The following is a 21,160-nucleotide window of genomic DNA, read 5'->3' as shown; positions in this document are numbered from 1 at the left end:
TATATACACATGTGTGTGTGTGTTTATATATATATATACACACACACACACATGTGTGTATGTTTATATATATGTGTGTGTGTGTGTGTTTATATATATATAGATATAGATATGTGTGTGTGTGTGTGTGTGTTCATATATATATATATATATGTGTGTGTGTGTGTGTGTGTGTAAGTTCTCATACTTCTATATAGAATATGTGCATATATATTCTAAAAAACAAGTGACAACGGTTGGCCAATTCGATCGGATTCGGAAAATATGGTGAAATTGGTAATTTTTTTACCACACTCGTAATTTATTGTAATAATCACATCCAACGGTCAGTTTTTTCATTTTATTTGAATTTATAGAGGTTGCTCTTTGGAGTGTATGATATATAAATATAGGTTTATAAGAATAACTAAGTTTGACCTAGTTGATCGAATTCGAAACGAGAACTAAATTGACTGGATTTTTTACAACCACCATAAAACATTACAATCTCTCCATCGAGCGGTTGGTTTCTCCAAATTTATCTTCCACTTTATGGTTGCTTTAGAATGGACCTCAACAATTTAATTGCAATGTATAAGTCATACAACTTTAGGAGGCAAATTGGTATAGGCCAACGTATTTGTAATTAAAATTGAAATTTTTATCTTATGTCCATGCACATCCATTGACTGAATATTTATATAAGTGATGTGAAAAAATAAGCACGTTTCGCGGTCGTCATGTCATCGGTCAACCAAGAAGACATATAAGAGACAACGGTTGACCAATTCGATCGGATTCGAAAATATGGTGAAATTGGCTAAATTTTTTACCACACTCATAATTTATTGTAATAATCACATCCACCGGTCGGTTTTTTCATTTTATTTGAATTTATAGAGGTTGCTCTTTGGAGTGTATGATATATAAATATAAGGTTTATAAGAGTAACTAAATTTGACCTAGTTGATCGAATTCGAAACGAGAATCAAATTAGCTGAATTTTTTACAATCACCATAAAACATTACAATCTCTCAATCGAGGGGTTGATTTCTCTAAATTCATTTTCCACTTCATGGTTGGTTTAGAATGAACCTCAACAATTTAAATGCAATATACAAGTCATACAACTTTTGGAGGCAAATTGATATAGGCAAACTTCTTTGTAATTAAAATTGAAATTTTTATCTTATGTCTACGCACATCCATCGATGGAATATTTACAGACGTTATGTGAAAAAATAAGCACGTTTCGCGGTCGTCATGTCATCGGTCAACCAAGAAAACATACAAGTGACGACGGTTGACTAATTCGATCGGATTCTAAAATATGGTGAAATTGGCTAAATTTTTTACCACGCTCATAATTTATTATAATAATCTCATCCAACGGTCGGTTTTCCCAGTTGATAGAGGTTGCTCTTTGGAGTGTATGATATATAAATATAAGTTTATAAAAATATTATCTTTAAAGATTTATTTGTAAATAAAGCCCGCAAGGCCCGCCCCAAAAAAGCCCGCAAGGCTTAGCCCGGCCCGGCCCGAAAAAGCCCGCGAGGCCCACATTAAATGAATGGGCTTGGATCCTTCAATTTACAATAAAGCCCGGCCCGGCCCGGCCCGATACTATTTAAAAATGGAGTAAGGCCCGGCCCGGCCCAAGCCCGCTCCCGTTGATGAGGCCTAGTCAGCACTCAACACTCAGCACTAGATCTTCTACTGAAGCTTTCATGTGGCTAAAGACCCAAGTAGCGCAGTGTAGAGAGAAGTTGTAGTAGCTCTTGACAAATCTTGAAGAAATTTTAGGTTAAATCTCATTGTTTGCACAACAGACTATGGAAAAGAAAATGAGATACATTCAAATGTTAAAAGGTTTGAGATGTATTGCCTCTAGAGGATATCCCAAAGTTGGAATATCACCTGCAGACTGTTTTAAATAGATATACAGATAAAATCATTTTTGTTGATCTCGCGCGAGGGGCACTATCTGGTACATGATTGTATTTGAAAGATCCGATGCAACAACCATGGACGACGACAAGGTTTCAGAAATCAGAACAATAAACCCACTCATGATACTGCTTAATGGCCAACCCATCCATGACACGTAAAAACGCAAATGAGCTGGGACCAAATGACATGGAAAGTTGAAAATTGTGAAAAAGGAATAGACCAAAGTTGAATATTATATTCAAAGTAGAATGTCTTTCCGTCAACAACAGGCAGCTATTCTACTCTGATTCAATTCCGAAGGAGATTGTTATGAAAGAAATGCTATCTGGAATTCCTTTGTACTCTCTCTCTGATTCCAGAAGTTAGGGCTAGTAAGGAAATACGATGGCGTCAATCTCTTCTCGTCGTCAATGGAAATACGATGTGTTTCTAAGTTTCAGGGGGGAAGATACCCGCATGGGTTTTACCGGTAATCTGTATGCTACACTAAATCAGAAAGGAATTCTGACCTTTATGGATGACGCAGAGCTTGAGAAAGGAAAATCCATTAGGCCTGAACTTTTAGCTGCAATTGAGGACTCTAGATGTGCGATCGTCATTCTCTCACAGAACTATGCTCGTTCGTCATGGTGCTTGGATGAACTCGTCAAGATTATTCAATGCATGAAAGAGATGGGCCAACAAGTCCTCCCCGTCTTCTACGGCGTGAATCCTTCTGAAGTGCGGCACCAAAGGGGAAGGTTTGAGCTCAAAGTAGGGGAACCCCAAGTAGAAGTAAGGGAACATGAAGAAGTTACAGACTATATGCGCGGAGAGCTGCTTTGACTGAGGTGGCCGATCTTTCTGGCTGGGATTTAAAGAATAATCTGTAAGTCTCCTTCCTCCATACTACTCATACCTTAATATGTTTCCTTGCTAAAGTAGATATAGATATTCAATCCCATCCTTTTGAGAGCAGGATAATCTCTTCTTTTTAAATTGAACCATTCTTTATGATTTAAATTGGCATTTTTCTGATTGAGAGATGGATACGAATGGAGAGTAATGAATATCCAGTAAATTTGAGAGACTGGATTAGATGCTACTTAATCTTGCCAAATGCTATTATTATTTTTGCCGCTTATGTTACATTGCTAAGTTTCTAATTTTATCTAAATTTTCTCAGATATGAACCATCACTAATTGAGGAAATTGTTAATCATATACTAAAGAAGTCCGTGTATACATCTTCAAGTGTTGACAAGGGCTTCATAGGAATGGATTCCTGCATTGATGATTTATTACGCAATTACATATGTCCGCACCTTGGTGGGGTGCGTTTTATAGGGATCCATGGCATGCGGGGCATAGGTAAGACAACACTTGCTCGAGCTATCCATGATGAAATTTGTCTGGATTTTGACCGGAGCTGCTTTCTTTCCAATGTTAGAGAAATGTCTAGAAACAATGGCCTAGTTTCTCTACAAGAAAAACTTCTTTCCAGAATCCTGATGACAAAAATTAAAAATATAGATGATGAATATACAGGAGTTGCTATGATAGAAAGGCGGTTGTGTAGAATAAAGGTGCTTGTTGTTATTGATGATGTGGATCAGTTGACACAATTAGAGAAATTGGCTGGAAGTCGCAACTGGTTTGGTACAGGGAGTAGAATTATCATAACCACCACAGATATTCAGTTGTTAAAGGCACATGATGTTGATGCTACGTACAAGGCTAAAGGCTTAAACTGTGGTGAAGCACTTCAACTTTTGAGTTTGAAGGCTTTTAAGAAATGTCCCCCACCAGAACATTATTTGCATCTTAGCTACCATATTTTAGGGTATGCTCAGGGGCTTCCGTTGGCTCTCGTGGTTTTAGGTTCTTTTCTATTTGGTAGAAGCACTGATGAATGGGCAAGTGCAATAGATAGGCTAAAGAACACACCACATAGACGAATTATTGAGGTGCTTCGGATTAGTTTTGATGGACTGGATGAAAAAGACAAAGAAATATTCCTACATATCGCTTGCTTTTACAAGGGGAAGGATAAGGATCGTGTGACACAAATACTAGACTATTGCCAGCTAAACCCTGTCATTGGTTTAAGTGTTCTTGCTGATAGATCTCTCATAACTATCTCCAACAATGAACTGTCGATGCATGATTTGCTACAAGAAATGGGCTGCGAAATTGTTCGTGAACAGTCTCCTAAAGAGCCAGGCAAGCGTAGTAGATTATGGTCTCATGAAGACATCAACAATGTGCTCAAGAGAAATAAGGTAAGAGTCTGATAATGAAAGAAAGATAAGCATATTATTATTTGTGTTCCGCACTTCAATTATTGTGTAGAAAAAAAATAAGGCAGATTTACTTGTAATCTGCTTAGGTCCTGGTATTCTTTGTGTTCCGCACTTAAGTTATTATTCTTGTTTTTCATTATCAGGGAACAGATTTAATCCAAGGCATGATAATGGAGTTGACTAAATTACAAGTGGCTCATTGGAAGCCAGAAGCCTTTTCAAATTTGTCTCAACTTAGTCTTCTTCATATTCGTAATGTGGACCTTCCGGAAGGCCTCACTTGTCTTTCTAATTCCTTGAGACTCCTCGAATGGACTGGGTATCCCTTAAGGTCTCTCCCACAAAATTTTGAAGCAGATGAACTTATTGAACTTAACTTGTGCCACAGCAACATTGAACAGCTTTGGAAGGGAACAAAGGTATGGCTATTAGTTAATAGTCTACTTGTTTATCTCTATGAAGCAAATTGTCTGTTCTGTTTGGTGGCTCACTATTTCGATTTTATGAGCAGAATTTTGACAAGTTGAAGTTCATCAAACTTTGCCATTCTCAAGGCATTGTGGAGACCCCAGACCTCGCAGGCGTTCAGAATCTTGAGACTTTAGATCTTGAAGGATGTGAGAACTTGGTAAGAATCCATCAATCCCTTGCATTTCTCAAAAAGCTTATTGTCCTGAATCTTAAAGTCTTGAGAGTCTGCCAAGTAGAATTAAGTCTTGAGAGTCTGCCAAGTAGAATTGAAATGGAATCTCTTGAAACATTAATTCTTTCTAACTGCTCAAAAGTTAAGAAGATTCCCGAGTTTGTTGGAAATATGGAACGTTTGTTGGTGCTTTGTCTTGATGAGACTGCCATTGAGGAACTGCCTGTTTCAATTGAACGGCTGACTGGCCTTGTGACATTGAATCTAAGCAACTGCAGAAATCTTGTTTGTCTTCCAAGCACCATCAATAAGTTGAAGTCTGTTGAAAAGTTTAATCTTTCTGGATGCTTGAAACTCGGGAAACATCAGGTAAATGTTGGGAAGATGGACTGTTTTGAGGAAACTAATGTGAATAGTGGGTCTGCAATAGAAATGTCATCTACCCATGATCTCATAAAATATGAGAGAGGTTCAAACTTTCATGGATGCGAAGTAGTTTGGGGATCTTTAAATGAGTTCTTGCCTTCTGGATTGGTGCAAAAAGTGAATTCAGAGCCAATGAGTTTCCGCCTGCCTATATCTGGTCTGTGTAATTTAACATATCTGAACCTGAGTAATTGCAATCTTGGTGAAGGAGCATTTGCCAACGAATTTGGTTACTTTCCCTCTTTGGTGACCTTGAATCTAAGTGGAAACAATTTTGTTCTCCTTCCTTCAGGCATTGGATTGCTTTCTAAGCTTGAGAACTTTAACTTGGAGAATTGCAAGAGACTTCAAGAGTTGTCAGACCTTCCATCAAATAGTGGACTAGATTTAAGGGCAGATGGTTGTACTTCACTGAAATACTTGTTTGATGCATCAAATTTGAACACATTAAACAAATCATATTTTAATTTCATCAATTGCTTCAATCTAAATGGCAATCAAGGATGCAATAACATAGAATTTGAAATGCTGAAGACATTCATGTATCAGGTACTCCCTCTCAACGTGTGTGTGTGCGCGTTTCTGCTCATATACTTATAGACATTAATCAACTAACAAACTATCTCTTTTTGCACAGGAAATCACTGATAAGAGGGAAACTTTTCAAATTGTAATTCCTGGAAGTAATATTCCTGAGTGGTTCAGCCATCGGAGTGTTGGGTGTTCTGTAAGTGTATCTCTACCTGCACATTTGAATAACAGTCGGGTTATGGGATTTGCTTTGTGTGCTGTTTTTGTACTCCATGAGCACCATCCAGTGGACGAGCTTTATATAGATGAATTCAAGACTTTTAATGCAACACATCATCTTGTATGTTGCCTGAAGCTCGATGGAAGAGAATTGGAAGTGTATGGCAGACAGCCTGCATTTCGCTTTAGTGAAGAATTTTGCCAGGTTGAGTCAGATCACCTGTGGCTATTCTATGTATCTTGTGATAAATACTTTGGTATAGAGAGGTGGCTTAGAGGTTTGAATCATCTTGAGTTCTTATTTGAAACCAGAGGGCCAGGTCTGAAGGTGAAACAGTGTGGAGTCTGTCTGATATATGAGCAACATGGGCAAGAGTTGAACCAAACAACCACTCAATCAAGCAGTAGGATGTCTCTTATGAGAATATATGATTGGTTTCGACAATCCAGTTACAGGGGAAACCGGTAGCACTGGTAGCAGAACTTGCACGCTTGAAGAATTGTAGGACTGGCAGAAATATAGGGGATCCACCACTGGCCACTTTGAAAGACCACAATTAAGGACTTTCTGATCCCATGGCTGGAAATGAGTTGCAGATCATGAATGGACAATGCCTTCACTTCTGTCATTTGAATTTCTGCAGTAATTACTTTCCGGAGCTCTCTTGCCTTCATCTTTTACAGTTAGGTGAGTCTTGATCACTCTAGTTTTGATATTTTGCCTAGTTATTAGTGGACTCCCCAAGTTATTTCCAAATGACAGTATAATCTTACTTGCATAACCGATATTATTGAAGTAGTTTTACAATAAACTGAATTGCCTCTCTGTAGTTAGTTTGATAGGAAAAGCATATAAAGCTTCTCATATTGATTATAGTCTATTAGCTATCAGTACACTTGCAGGCTTGCATCATTACTATTATACTTTTATACCGTGTACTCATGTAGAATGGTGTGCTGTTACAGAGAATTTTAAGTAACCTTGCATTGCATTCTTAGCAATTTGCATTGCATTGCATTCTTAACACACTGGTTTGATGGAATATCAAGGACTTGATGATGCAGATTCAATTCTTGAAACCCTCCTCTTATATAACGTAAGTATTAACTGGACTTCAATTAATTGATATTTTAACAAACTCAAATCTAAAGCATAGATTGTTTACTATGTATACTGTTATTTACTGTTGAGTAAAAGCAAAAGGAGTAGTGAGTGGAGTGAAGGAGCAAAACTAAAATGAAATTCAGAGGGTCTGCTAATGTACACATCCAAAAGCAGAGCAGCACATTCATATTTGTATTTCAAATATTTGGAAGACATGGGAGGGAAGGACGGACGATCCAAGACTGTGGAAACAAAGCTTTGCCTGATAAGCAGTTATAGCAGTCACATTCCCGACAGGCCGCTGAGCTATGTGGGCGGCATTACATGCATTGTGGCTGCTGGACGGTACTGGATTCAACAGTGCCATCATCATCATCATCATCTTCTCATTGTCATCCATGCAAATATGAAGTAATTCTATGTTTTAGAGGGGAAGACACCTGAACAACTTTGTGAGCGATCTCTATGCTGCGTTAGATCAGAATGGAAATTAATTGTCACTTTTATGGATGACAAGAGGCTTCAGAATGGAAAGTCCATTTCTCCAGAACTTCTAAATGCTATAGAGGATTCAAAAGTTGCCCTTGTTATTCTTTTTTTCAAAATATGCTTCTTCATCATGGTCCGTGGATGAGCTTTTGACAATTATGCAATGCAGACAAGACATGGGGCAAGTGGTCCTTCCAGTCTTTTATCAGCTGCAGCCATCTTTCATTTGGAAGAACTTTATAAGCCACAAGAAATAGGGCAATTTTGCAGGAGTTTACTGAGCATGAAGGATTCAATTTGAATAATGGGGACAAAATTTCGAAATGGAGCTATGGTTTGACAAACTTGTCTTCCTGGCTTTGATTGTGGACTTGCATACATTACACTATTCTGTTTTTTGATCCATTTATATTGAAAAACATACTCAGCAATAATAATTCTTGGTGATTATGAACTGATTAAGAAACAAATCAAGTGTCGCTGTTGTTGAATTAGACTTGTCTTTGCCTTGATTCAATGGGACTTTTCAACAGTGCGATTGATATATAACTCAGTATGTTATTTTTCCCGGTTTGTTGTTTTCGGGGATGGAACCAATGTAATCAAAAGTATTTGTTCAGAGGGAAACGATGCTAGTATAACTTCTGTAGCAGAACTGCCATCCTTCAGTGACCTTTCCAAAGATATGAAAGATTGAATCTGTCATGTTTGCCTTCTGGATTAGTACCAGGAGTTCTGCTTGCCTTTATCTGGTCTCTGTAATTTAACCTCTCTGAACCTAAGCAACTGAAAGCTTGTTGAAAGATCATTTCCCAATGAGATTAGCTTCTTACCCTCTTTGGTGTCATTAAATCTGAGTGGAAATTTTTTTATCAGTCTTTGTGCAACCATTAGATCACTAGTGAAGCTTGAAAATATTAAGTTGGAGAATTGCAGGGGACTTGAAAATTTATCCGTGTAAGGGCGGATGATTGTTCTTCACTGGAAACTTAATGTATGTAATTTCGGCAGTTTGGTGAAATCATATTTCAATTTCACCAATTGCTTTAAATTAAACAGTCATTCCTTTCAAAAAAAAAAAAAACAATCATTTGCAATGCTGTAGACATACCTTCATCAGGTTTCATATTTATCGCAATGAAAGATGTTAGTTCTGCTGCAACAATGCTCAATTCAATTTGGTTGGACTCCTTGATGCGGCCATTCTGTAGCATCTTATTACTCCTGTTTCTGAAGCTATACTGAATCAATGGACGGATGGTCCAGTTCAGAAACTCAGAAAGCATGCCAAACTGTTGCTTCGCTTGACATCATGGAGGGTTGTCGTAGCTACCTGTTTTGTAGACTGTTGTGTTCTTGAAGGCGCAAGTAAATGCATCAACTGATGGGGAATCTGTCTGAACTTTTACATATCATTAAGTCCTGAAAACCTGCTCATGCATGCATCTTATGGATGTGTTCTCTTTGATTCTTTGAGGGTCACTGAATACAAGGGTGATACTCTAACACCAATATGAAATATGGCTGGCCCAGTACTTGGTTGAATTCTAAGTGAATAGACATGTGATTTTACTCATTTCTATTCTTATCTACATAGATTGGAAGAGGAAATTAATTTTAAATAGATTCAAAAGTCAAGGGTCCAAAAATAGATACAGACAGCAATCACAGCATTGCTTGGAAGCTTTCCTTGGTCGTTTAGTCTAGTTTTTTTTTTGATGATTGGTTGTTTAGTCTAGTTAACTCTTGATGCTTATATGACTTCCATGAAACATGGTCAGTCATAAGATGCTTATATGACTTCCATGAAACATGGTCTGTCATAAGTGCTGGTAGAAAATCACGACGAGCAAACTTTTTAAACATAAAATTCAATTACGTCATCTTCATCATAATTCAAAAACATTAATTCATGTTCACTTGCTCCTACAAGACCTAAAAAATGATGAAGACCCAAAATTCATGGTCTTATTTTATTTTTATAAATAGATTTGAATTTTGAATTTTATCCTTATGAGCCTAAGTTCAAGTATGAAATTATCCTCTTTTAAAAGTTAGGTATCAAATTAAATAAATTATGTTTCGTAATCTCATAATCCAATTTTTCAATTTTAAATTGATTCTTGGATACAAATCACGAGAATGTATATTCTTCCTCGAATTTTTCATTGAGAGGTAAAGGATTCAATCCTTTTAAGAACTAAAGTTTTAGTTCGGAATGAATATTAATCAAACCGAAAGACCCTTTAACTATATAAGGGGTTATAGAACGAATCACACTTTTACCACTAAACTATACCCGCTACAATCCGATTATTGTATATAAATGGACCTTTTGTCGACCCTAATCAAAACTAAAACAAAAGATCAGAAAAGAATCATGAAAACTAGAGCGTTTACCTTTTGTATCAGAGGACCTAATGAGATTAGGAAAAGGGGATTCATTTCACTTTAATAACTAAATAACAAGTGCTTTTTTGCCCGAGGTTTTGTCTCGAACTTAAGCCATAACACAAAAGGGAAAAAAATACAAACAGTACCCAACCTATGGCCCACTAGTAACTTCAGTACCTAAGTTTTCAAAACTATCACTTTGGTACCCAGGTTATCTAGTCCGACCCAACTTTAGTACCTAAAACACTGTTGGCCGTTACGGTGTTAGCCACCTGGCAAACTTTGAAGGGTATTATGGTCCCTTCACTGTTCGTCTTCTTCTTCCTCTCTTTATTTTGCAGAAGAGGCACATTCTCGTCGGTCATCCGCTCTGACCCAACGACGCAGCCTCGCTCAATTTCAACACCGACCCATTTCTCCTTCGCCGTTACTTTCCCCAAAGACTCATACTTTTCTCGTTTTCTCCGTCCCAAATTTTCCCCCAAAGCTCTCGCCTTTTTCCAATGAGCCTCGATCCTCAGATCCATGGAGGGCCGGCCCACAATTCTGCATAGCAGATTGCTTCGTTTCCCATCTGGGTTTCGCCAATGCTTTAAGAATAACAGATCCCAGTAACGATCTCTGAGGTTTTTTCTTTTTGTTCTTTGGATTTTTTCTTGTTTGGATTGATTGGTGTGCTGCATCTCTATTGCCGTCAATGGTGATGGTAATATCGATGGCGTCCTACATGTCCGGTGTTCTGGGTATTTGAGTGTCGTCTTCGAATTCCAGGCCTGTCGTGAAATCGCGCTGCACGACCCAATTCTCCACAATCCTTTCCAACGACACCAAAATCCGGCGTTCCGACCTAACAACATAATTCAATTAACCCATACATCACATGTCAACCATTTCACAGTAAGCATACAACAAAGCAATCAACCCCAATCCAAAATTTTGATACCAGTAGCAAATTCATCAACACACACTCATTTTGATCATGCAACCCATACCGCACAGCCAACCCAAATCTTCAACTTTCAGGGACTAACATCCGATTGTCACCAAGTACCAAACTTTGATTCAAGGTCGGGGTTATACCTTGGAAAATCGAAAATCAACTTCAATCACCCAAACTCAGCTTCCCGAGCTCACTGCCGAAACTGGAATGGTGGTGAACTGTTGACTTCCATGCTAGCCGCTCAACAAGCTTCTCCAGGGTTGATCTTTGATTGTATCCGAGCAAGAAACGGAGCCCAGAAATGCCGAGAAAGTCGCCGGCGTAAGAACACGGCAGAACCGAGATGAACCCAGAAATGAAGTTGTCAAAACATGATCCAATTGAAAACTAATTACATAAACATGTAGAGCATGACGAGGGGATGAATTTCCATACCAAATACACCCCAAACGGTGGCCGGAGTCGACAGAATTTGTGAAACTCGCCGGAGGTTCTTCAAGCTTTGGATCTTCGATTCTCCGTTCCCAGTCGCTGCATGTATAATCTGGGACCACAGGGACGTAGACGACACCGAGATGAAGCTGCTGGTGGCCGCGCGCCGTCGTGGGGTGGCCGGAAGGCGTCCCCCTGGTCGGGTTTCCTTCTCAGGTCGCGGTGGTGCCTGGGTCAGAGCTCCCAGCTCTCTCTCTCTCTCGTGTTTTGCCTTCTCCGCCGACTCCCAGTTCATGGTCTCCGTCTCCGACGACAAAACCCTCCACCTCTTGGACTTCGAAACCGGCGACCTCATCAAAACCCTCCGCAGCCACACAAACGAAGTTGGGAGAAACAAGAAGACAGAGAGTGTGAGGAAGAATAAGATGAACAGTGAATGGACCATAATACCCTTCAAAGTTTGCCAAGTGGCTAACACCGTAACAGCCAACAGTGTTTCAGGTACTAAAGTTGGGTCGGGTTCCGAATTTCAGGTACCAAAGTGATAGTTTTGAAAACTTAGGTACTGAAGTTACTAGTGGGTCATAGGTTGAGTACTGTTTGTATTTTTTTCCCAACACAAAAATGGGTTGTGTCAAGAAACGAGAGTTCCCTTTTTCTTATTTAAACCGGAATAAAAGGACTAACTAAGAAAGAAATGGCACTTTGATTCGATACCATTTGATTATATATCATAGAAATTGAAAAAGTTCTATTTGTTTATCGCAATAACAAGCAATTTTTTTTCTTTATTAAATTTTTTTTTTCAAATTTAATAGGTCATACCTCAAGTATCATAAAAAACAAAAAAATTTACCCAAATTGAAAATCGTCAAAAAAGACATATAGACCAAGTTGAGTACTATATTCAACATTTCAACGTACAATGTTGGGTGGAAAACTGGAAATTAAGTAGGGTCCTTGACCCAAAGCACCAAAATAAGGAAAAATTATCTCACTTACCCCAGCAAAATATTTTTGTTCCCACTTACCCTTTTTCAAGCAAAATGACATTTTTGTCCTTGACATAATTAACAAACTACATTGTAGCCACTCAGACTCTCCAGTACGACTCTCTCTCTCATCCCCTCGATTTCCACATCCGGTTTCTCTCTCTCTCTAATCTCTGGCGCGGTGTCGAACTCTAGTGATGCCGTCCAAGCCTGAAGCTCCGGTCGGAGCTACCGGAGTCGAACTCTCGATTAGAGCCTCAAAACAGCGCCACTTAGACTCGGAGATACCTCGACGAAGTCTCTGAGATCGTCGACGGAAAGGCCAAACTTCCGGTCGATCTGAACACCGTCGTCGTCTCTCTCTCTCCAGCACGAAGCCTCTCTCTCTCTCTCTCTATCTTGCAGATTCCGACGATCCAACGAATGTCGTGATCTCACCGGTCTCAACAATCCTATTTCGATCGACGATGCAGTTTCGATTGACAATCCGGTTTCGTCGTGATCTGCATCTCACCGGTCTCGACAATCCTGTTTTGCATCTCACCAAAACAGCAAATGAGGCTCTGCAACCGGCGATCGAAGAAAGGTTGAGAGTTGGGTGCCCAAATCATTTTTTTTTTGTAAGTAATGGGTCAGAAGGAAAGGAAAAAAAAAAGTTTTGAATGTCTATTGGGGGGCAGTAGATGTTTTTTCCTGGTAAATGGGGGCAGAAGGCTCAGAAGAAAGAAAAATGAAAGAAAAAAAAAAGGTTCTAATAGGGCAATAGACGTTTGTTAAAGCGTCTATTGGGGGACAATAGACGTTTTGAATTGATGTAATCTTCTCATTTTTTTTATTTAATCAAAGTTTATTTGTCTAAATTTAAAGAGATTGGTTCCCATTCCTGCGACTGGAAGTTTTGTTGGAGGGCAATACACGGCTGATAGACGTCTATTAGGGGGCAATAGACGTCTATTGGGGGCAATAAACATTTCCGGTGAGGTTTTCAGAAAAGTCCGGTGGGCAGCGGCCGGTGACCAGATTCCGGCGACCGGTGGCCGGAATCCAGCGAAAGTTAGCCAGAATCCGGCGGCCGGTGACCGGGCTCCGGCGAAGTCCCATATGGTTTCTCTCTCCTCCACTATCTCTCTCTCTAAGTAACAAAGGTGAGGGTAAAATGGTATTAAAAAAAAAAAAAAAAAATCTAGGGGTATTAGGGAAGACCCAATTAAGAGTGTTTTGAGTAAGAGGAAATTAAAAAAACTTAATGGGGTAAGTGGGAAAAAAATCTCTAGAAATTGGGTAAATAGACAAAAACCCAATTAAGTATCCTTTTAGCTGATTCAATTCCGAAGGAGATCGACTGCTAGAGGGTGGAATGAAGTCGGGCTGTTGACTAGAAACAGAGTATTTCCGTGACCAACGGGCGAGTCTGATTCAATTCCGAAGGAGATCGATGGCGTCAACTTCTTCTCGTCGTCAATGGAAATACGATGTGTTTCTAAGTTTCAGGGGGGAAGATACCCGCTTGGCCGCTTGGGTTTTACCACTCAGCTGTATTCTGCACTAATTGGGAAAGGAATTCTCACCTTTATGGATGACGCAGAGCTTGAGAAAAGAAAATCCATTAGCCCTGAACTTTTAGCTGCAATTGAGGACTCTAGATCTGGTATTGTCATTCTCTCACGGAGATATGCTTATTCGTCATGGTGCTTGGATGAACTCGTCAAGATTATTCAATGCATGAAAGAGATGGGCCAACAAGTCTTCCCCGTCTTCTACGGCGCGGATCCTTCTGATGTGCGGCACCAAACGGGAAGTTTTGAGCTCATCAAATGGGAACACCAAGCACCTGACTATATGGGAAGTAAGGGAACATGAAGAAGTTTATGGGAAGAATGAGGACAGACTATATGCCTGGAGAGCTGCTCTGACAAAGGTGGCCAATCTTTCTGGCTGGGTTTTAAAAAAATTTCGGTAAGTCTCCTTCCTCCGTACTACTCATACCTTAATGTGTTTCCTTGCTAAAGTAGATATAGATATTCAATCCCATCCTTTTGAGAGCAGGATAATCTCTTCTTTTTAAAATCAACTATTCTTTATGATTTAAATTGGTTTTGATTTTTCTGATTGAGGGATGGATACGAATGGAGAGTAATGAACATCCAGTAAATTTGAGACTCTGTGGATTAGCATTTTGCATTTACTTAATCTTGTCAAACGCTAATATTGTTTTTGCCGCTTATGTTACATTGCTAAGTTTCTAACCCACAATTTTATCAAATTTTCTCAGATATGAAACAATAATAATTGAGGAAATTGTTAATCATATACTAAAGAAGTCCGTGTATACATCTTCAAGTGTTGACAAGGGCTTCATAGGAATGAATTCCCGCATTGATGATTTATTAAGCAATTACATATGTCCGCAGCTTTGTGGGGTGCGTTTTATAGGGATCCATGGCATGCGGGGCATAGGTAAGACAACACTTGCTCGAGCTATCCATGATCAAATTTGTCAGGATTTTGTCTAAAAACAATGGCCTAGTTTCTCTGCAAGAAAAACTTCTTTCCAGAATCCTGATGGCAGAAGTTAAAAATATAGAGGATGAATACACAGGAGCTGCTATGATACAAAGGCGGCTGTGTAGAAAAAAGGTGCTTGTTGTTATTGATGATGTGGATCAGTTGACACAATTAGAGAAATTGGCTGGAAGTCGCAACTGGTTCGGTCCAGGGAGTAGAATTATCATAACCACCACAGATGTTCAGTTGTTAAAGGCACATGATGTTGATGCTACATACAAGGCTAACGGGTTAAACTGTGATGAAGCACTTCAACTTTTGAGTTTGAAGGCTTTCAAGAAATGTCCCCCACCAGAAGATTATTTGCATCTGTGCTACGATATTTTAGGGTATGCTCAGGGGCTTCCGTTGGCTCTCGTGGTTTTAGGTTCTTTTCTGTCTGGTAGAGGGGCTGATAAATGGGCAAGTGCAATAGATAGGCTGAGGAGCACACCAGATAAACGCATTATTGACGTGCTTCGGATTAGTTTTGATGACCTGCATAAAAAAGAGAAAGAAATATTCCTACATATTGCTTGCTTTTACAAGGGGAAGGATAAGGATCGTGTGACACAAATACTAGACTATTGCCAGCTACAACCTGTCATTGGTTTAGATGTTCTTGCTGATAGATCTCTCATAACTATCTCCAACAACGATTTGTCGATGCTTGATTTGCTACAAGAAATGGGCTGGGAAATTGTTCGTGATGAGTCTCCTGATGAGCCAGGCAAACGTAGTAGATTATGGTCTCATAAAGACATCAACAAGGTGCTGGAGAGAAATAAGGTCAGAGTTTGATAATGAAAAAAAGAAGCTAAGCATATTATTATTTGTGTTCTGCACTTCAATTATTGTGTAAAAAGAGAACTAAGGCTGATTTACTTGTAATCTGCTTAGGTCTTGGTATTCTTTCTGTTCTGCACTTATGTTATTATTCTTGTTTTTCATTATCAGGGAACAGATTCAATCCAAGGCATGGTAATGGAGTTGACTAAATTAAAAGTATCTCATTGGAAGCCAAAAGCCTTTTCAAAGTTGTCTCAACTTAGTCTTCTCCATATTCGTAATGTGGACCTTCCCAAAGGCCTCACTTGTCTTTCTAATTCCTTGAGACTCCTCGAATGGACTGGGTATCCCTTAAGATCTCTCCCAAAAGTTTTTATAGGAGATGAACTTATTGAACTTAACTTGTGCCACAGCAACATTAAACAGCTTTGGAAGGGAACAAAGGTATGGCTATTAGTTAATAGACTACTTGTTTATCTATATGAAGCAAATTGTCTGTTCTGTGTGGTGGCTCACTGTTTCGATTTTATGAGCAGAATTTTGACAAGTTGAAGTTCATCAAACTCTGCCATTCTCAAAACATTGTGGAGACCCCAGACCTCGCAGGTGTTCAGAATCTTGAGACTTTAGATCTTGAAGGATGTTCTCATTTGGTAAGATTCCATCATTCCCTTGGATTTCTTAAAAAGCTTATTGTCCTGAATCTTAAAGACTGCAAAAGTCTCAAGAGTCTGCCAAGTAGAATTGAAATGGAATCTCTTGAAACATTAATTCTTTCTAACTGCTCAAAAGTTAAGAAGATTCCTGAGTTTGTTGGAAATATGGAACGTTTGTTGGTGCTTTGTCTTGATGAGACTGCCATTGAGGAACTGCCTATTTCAATTGAACGACTGACTGGCCTTGTGACATTGAATCTATGCAACTGCAGAAATCTTGTTTGTCTTCCAAGCACCATCAATAAATTGAAGTCTGTTGAAAATCTTAATCTTTCTGGATGCTTGAAACTCGGCAAACATCAGGTAAATGTGGGGGAGATGGACTGTTTTGAGGAAACTGATGTGAATAGTGGGTCTGCAATAGAAATATCATCTACGCATGATCACAGAAAATATGTGAGATTTTCAATCTTTCATGGATGCAAAGTAGTTTGGCGATCTTTAAATAAGTTCTTGCCTTCTGGATTGGTGCAAAAAGAGCCAATGAGTTTCCGCTTGCCTATATCTGGTCTGTGTAATTTAACATATCTGAACCTGAGTAATTGCAATCTCGGTGAAGGAGCATTTGCCAACGAATTTGGTTACTTTCCCTCTTTGGTGACCTTGAATCTAAGTGGGAACAATTTTGTTCGTCTTCCTGTAGGCATTGGATTGCTTTCTAAGCTTGAGAACTTTAACTTGGAGAATTGCAAGAGACTGCAAGAGTTGTCAGACCTTCCATCAAATAGTATACTTGATTTAAGGGCAGATGGTTGTACTTCACTGAAATACTTGTTTGATGCATCAAATTTGAACAGACTAGACAAATCATATTTCAATTTCATCAATTGCTTCAATCTAAATGGCAACCAAGGATGCGATAACATAGCATTTGAAATGCTGAAGACATTCTTGTATCAGGTACTCCCTCTCAAAGTGTGTGTGTGCGTGTCTGCTCATATACATATAGACATTAATCAACTAACTACCTATCTCTTCTTACACAGGGAATCTCTAATAAGAGTGAAACTTGTCAAATTGTAATTCCTGGAAGTAATATTCCTGAGTGGTTCAGCCATCGGAGTGTTGGGTGTTCCTCAAGTGTTTATCTTCCTGCACATTGGAATAACAGTCGGCTAATGGGATTTGCTTTGTGTGCTGTTTTTGTACTCCATAAGCACCATCTGGTGGATAAGCTTCCTAGAGATGAATTCAAGACTTTTAATGCAACACATCATCTTGTATGTTGCTTGAAGCTTGATGGAAGAAAATTGGAAGTATATGGCAAACAGCCTGCATTTTGCTTTAGTGAAGAATTTTGCCAGGTTAAGTCAGATCACCTGTGGATGTTCTATGTATCTCGTGATAAATACTTTGGTACAGAGTGTTGGCATAACTGTTGCAGTCAGCTTGAGTTCTTATTTAAAACCAGAGGGCCGAGTCTGAAGGTGAAGGAGTGTGGAGTCCGTCTCATATATAAGCAAGATGTGCAAGAGTTGAACCAAACAACAAGTCAATCAAGCAGTAGGGTGTCTCCTTATGAAGATATATTGATTTTAGGGGAAACCGGTGGGACTGGTAGCAGAACTTGCACACTTGAAGAATTGTAGGACTGGCAGAAATATAGGGGATCCACCACTGGCCACTCTGAAAGACCACAATTAAGGATTTTCTGATCCCATGGCTCGAAATGAGTTGCAGATCATGAATGGCCAATGCCTCCTCTTCTCTCATTTGAATTTCTGCAGAAATTACTTTCTGGAGCTCTCATGCCTTCATCTTTTACAGTTAGGTGAGTCTCGAATACTCTAGTTTTGATATTTTGCCTAATATTAGTGGACTCCCCAAATTATTTCCAAATGACACTATAATCTTACTTGCATAACCGATATTATTGAAGTAGTTTTACAATAAACTGAATTGCCTCTCTCTAGTTAGTCTATAAGCTATCAGTACGTTTGTAGGCTTGCACCATTAATATTAACTTTTATACCATGTATTCATGTAGAATGGTGTGCTGTTACAGAGAAATTTAAGTAACCGTGCATTGCATTCTTAGCAATTTGTATGAAACTATGTGGCTCCCCTTGAAAATGATGAGCACGCCTTTTTATTACAGTAAACCAACAAAATGTACGGATACTAAATTTTCTTTGGAAGTCTATCCTTGTACCATTGGACACATTTTTTGCAATTTGCTGGTACAGAGTTTTGCCATCTTATGTTGCCATTAGCCATCGATTCTATAGTCCATAAGAATGCATTGATTGCAACGACTGCCTTTTGCGTGGATATGAAAAACCAATGGCATTGGATTTTTCTGAATGAAATCTCTGGTCGATCTAAAATAGCAGGCTCAGGGAAAATAGAAAGAATTTTTCTGTACTTGCTTTCTTAATTAACTCTCGTGCATTGTTGCTCTAAGTACAAAATTGATGTTCAGTGTATATGATGAAGATACTGCTGTGAGAAATTCTAAAGGACACCCCTTTGCCGGTTCATATATTTTTCCTCACAAAAAATTTTCGTCTGTAAATCTGGATTATGTTGTAGTGATCTTTCTGGCATAAGGACTTTAACATGCCAGGTTGATTGTATAAGTCTTTTCTTCATGCTCTTTGCAGGTTAAAGGTATTCCATTTGATATAGATAGCGAGGATCGAGGCAGTACAGGTGTACAAAGGTTACTTGAACTTTCCTCGAGTAGTGCAAATTCATGTGGACTTGATCAGCTTACTTTCCTCTTTACACTTTCACTAATGAAACTTGAAGTCATCAAAAAGGGGGGAAATAGTTTGATGTTGGTTTTAACTACAGTTGGCTTAAAGGTGGAATTAACTGCTAGAAGTTTATAGAAGTTACCTGCGACATGGTCCTGTCTGTGCATATATGTTTTGACATCTTTTGGCTGGACATAATTCGGGTATTGCTTAACATCTTCCTCACCAGTTTGCATGAAGTTCTGCTTGGGTGTAATGTAGTATTTTGAAGAGATGTACGTGCTTTTCGTTTTGGTTTTGTTTTGTTCTTTTTTCAATTATGTTCTACATAATATTGAAGTATTCGAGAGAGATTGTAAAAGAAAAACAAAATAAATCTGATGTTAAAAGAAATGCTCAGTTTTTTTTTTTTTTTATAAAAAAAACCCCACCCCATTCCCACCCTTGATGGGGCTCGAACTCCTGACCTCTTATCAATGAGACCAAAGCCTTACCACCCCACCAAACACACACACCCCAAGCATGAGAAATAGAAACAGAGGAAAACGACAAATACAAATGGATTAAGAGATTCAATAAACTGTTTCAAGCAAGGCTGTAAGACTGTGTTGAAATGATACCTCTTTAGCCTAGAGGGAGTTCCTTATGGTTACCGGCTATATATATATATAGCAGTATATGCTACATATGATAAATAAAAAAATTAATTTTTATTTTATTCATGAAATGTGTGAATGAATAAATGAAGAAATATGAGCTGCGTCTTCTCTTCTTTACTTTTCAATTTTCAATTCTTTGAGAACTGTATGAATGAATGAATGAAGATATATGAGGCAAATTAAATGATGCCGCGTAAAACTATAACCTTATTTTTTTACTTCTTTTTTCGTAACCTTTTATTTTAAGCCACGTAAAATAAAGCGACAAGCAACCACCGGCCGACCACTTACCCATGGTGGTGCCACCGTATTCAGCCTAGAGAAACAAAAATGTGGAGTGTTGGAGTTGCGAACACCCAAATTCCCAACTCTTTTTTTTATTTACACCCTTTAACCCCATCGATTAAAGCTCTAATTTTTTTGGCTGAAGATTAAATATCTTAATTTATTTGTGTATTATCATTGAAATAAAAGTTTAACCTCTTTTCTTTGGTTTAGGAACCCACTTTCACACTTCGAACAATTATTTTATGATTTTGGACTATGGTACTCGTGGTGGTCAGGGTAAGGATTGAAATATCTGCGGTATTTCCGATACCTCCCTTTTTGGAGGAACCGATATATCATAGGGGGAAAATATTTTATCTTTTACCATTTCTGCTAAATTTCTCTGATATTGTCAAATATCCCCGATATATTAGACATTTGAGATATATTCCTGATAAAATGAAGAAATATCTAGAAAATATGATAGAAAAAAATAAATAATAGAAAAAAACTCAGTCATTCACAGAGAATCATACCTTATGGAATATGGAGGTTATATCAGGGTGTAAAATTTTAATAACGGTTTCTAGTCAAGATATGACCTGATAAAGAGGCAAATTAACGTCTTTGGGATAAATACCTCGAAGTGAAACCTCTGAAGGCAGATTTAGGTGAAGCAAAATCCCCACTAGGTGAGTTTGGGTAGGAGAAATCCCCTCAAGGCGATTCTGGTTGAGAAGTAATTCTCTAAATACAATTCTGTGTGTGGAGAGATCTTCTCAAGGTGGATCTGGGTGAGGAGAAATACCCTTAAGGCATTCTAGGCGAAGAGAAATACCCTCAAGGCGATTCTGGGTGAGAAGTAATTTCTCTAAATGCAAATCTGTGCGAGGAAAGATCTCCTCAAGGCGAATATGGGTGAGGAGAAATCTCCTCAAAGCTGATTTAGGTGAGAAATACCCTTCGAGGGAAATCAGAGTGAGGAGTGGAATCCAGGTGAGAAGAAATTTCTTGAAGACGAATCAGGGCGAGGAGAATTGATGATGAAGCAATTTCAACAAAAGAAAATAAACTTGATGGAGCCATGTTTCAAAAAATAA

At 38.6% G+C, this 21,160-nt stretch overlaps 2 protein-coding genes and 1 pseudogene across 2 annotated transcripts in view; 2 read left to right on the top strand and 1 right to left on the bottom strand.

Annotated features, from left to right (window-relative positions):
- Positions 1-21,160, top strand: part of LOC133713436 (TMV resistance protein N-like) — a 77,731-nt gene that overhangs the window by 28,724 nt on the left and 27,847 nt on the right. The gene's annotated exons all lie outside the window — the stretch shown is intronic.
- Positions 1-21,160, bottom strand: part of LOC133713443 (protein PTST, chloroplastic-like) — an 88,172-nt pseudogene that overhangs the window by 56,008 nt on the left and 11,004 nt on the right.
- Positions 2,198-19,537, top strand: LOC133716141 (TMV resistance protein N-like). The gene is made up of 6 exons (XM_062142873.1): positions 2,198-2,748; positions 3,099-4,194; positions 4,359-4,634; positions 4,727-5,833; positions 17,422-18,206; positions 19,039-19,537. Exons 1-5 carry the CDS (start codon positions 2,318-2,320, stop codon positions 18,022-18,024), a joined length of 3,513 nt encoding a protein of 1,170 aa, XP_061998857.1. The 5' UTR covers positions 2,198-2,317; the 3' UTR covers positions 18,025-18,206; positions 19,039-19,537.

Source organism: Rosa rugosa, chromosome 6, assembly GCF_958449725.1.
Source record: "Rosa rugosa chromosome 6, drRosRugo1.1, whole genome shotgun sequence".
Taxonomy (NCBI): domain Eukaryota; kingdom Viridiplantae; phylum Streptophyta; class Magnoliopsida; order Rosales; family Rosaceae; genus Rosa; species Rosa rugosa.
Note: the sequence above shows the minus strand (reverse complement) of the source record. Positions and strands in the feature narration are given on the sequence as shown.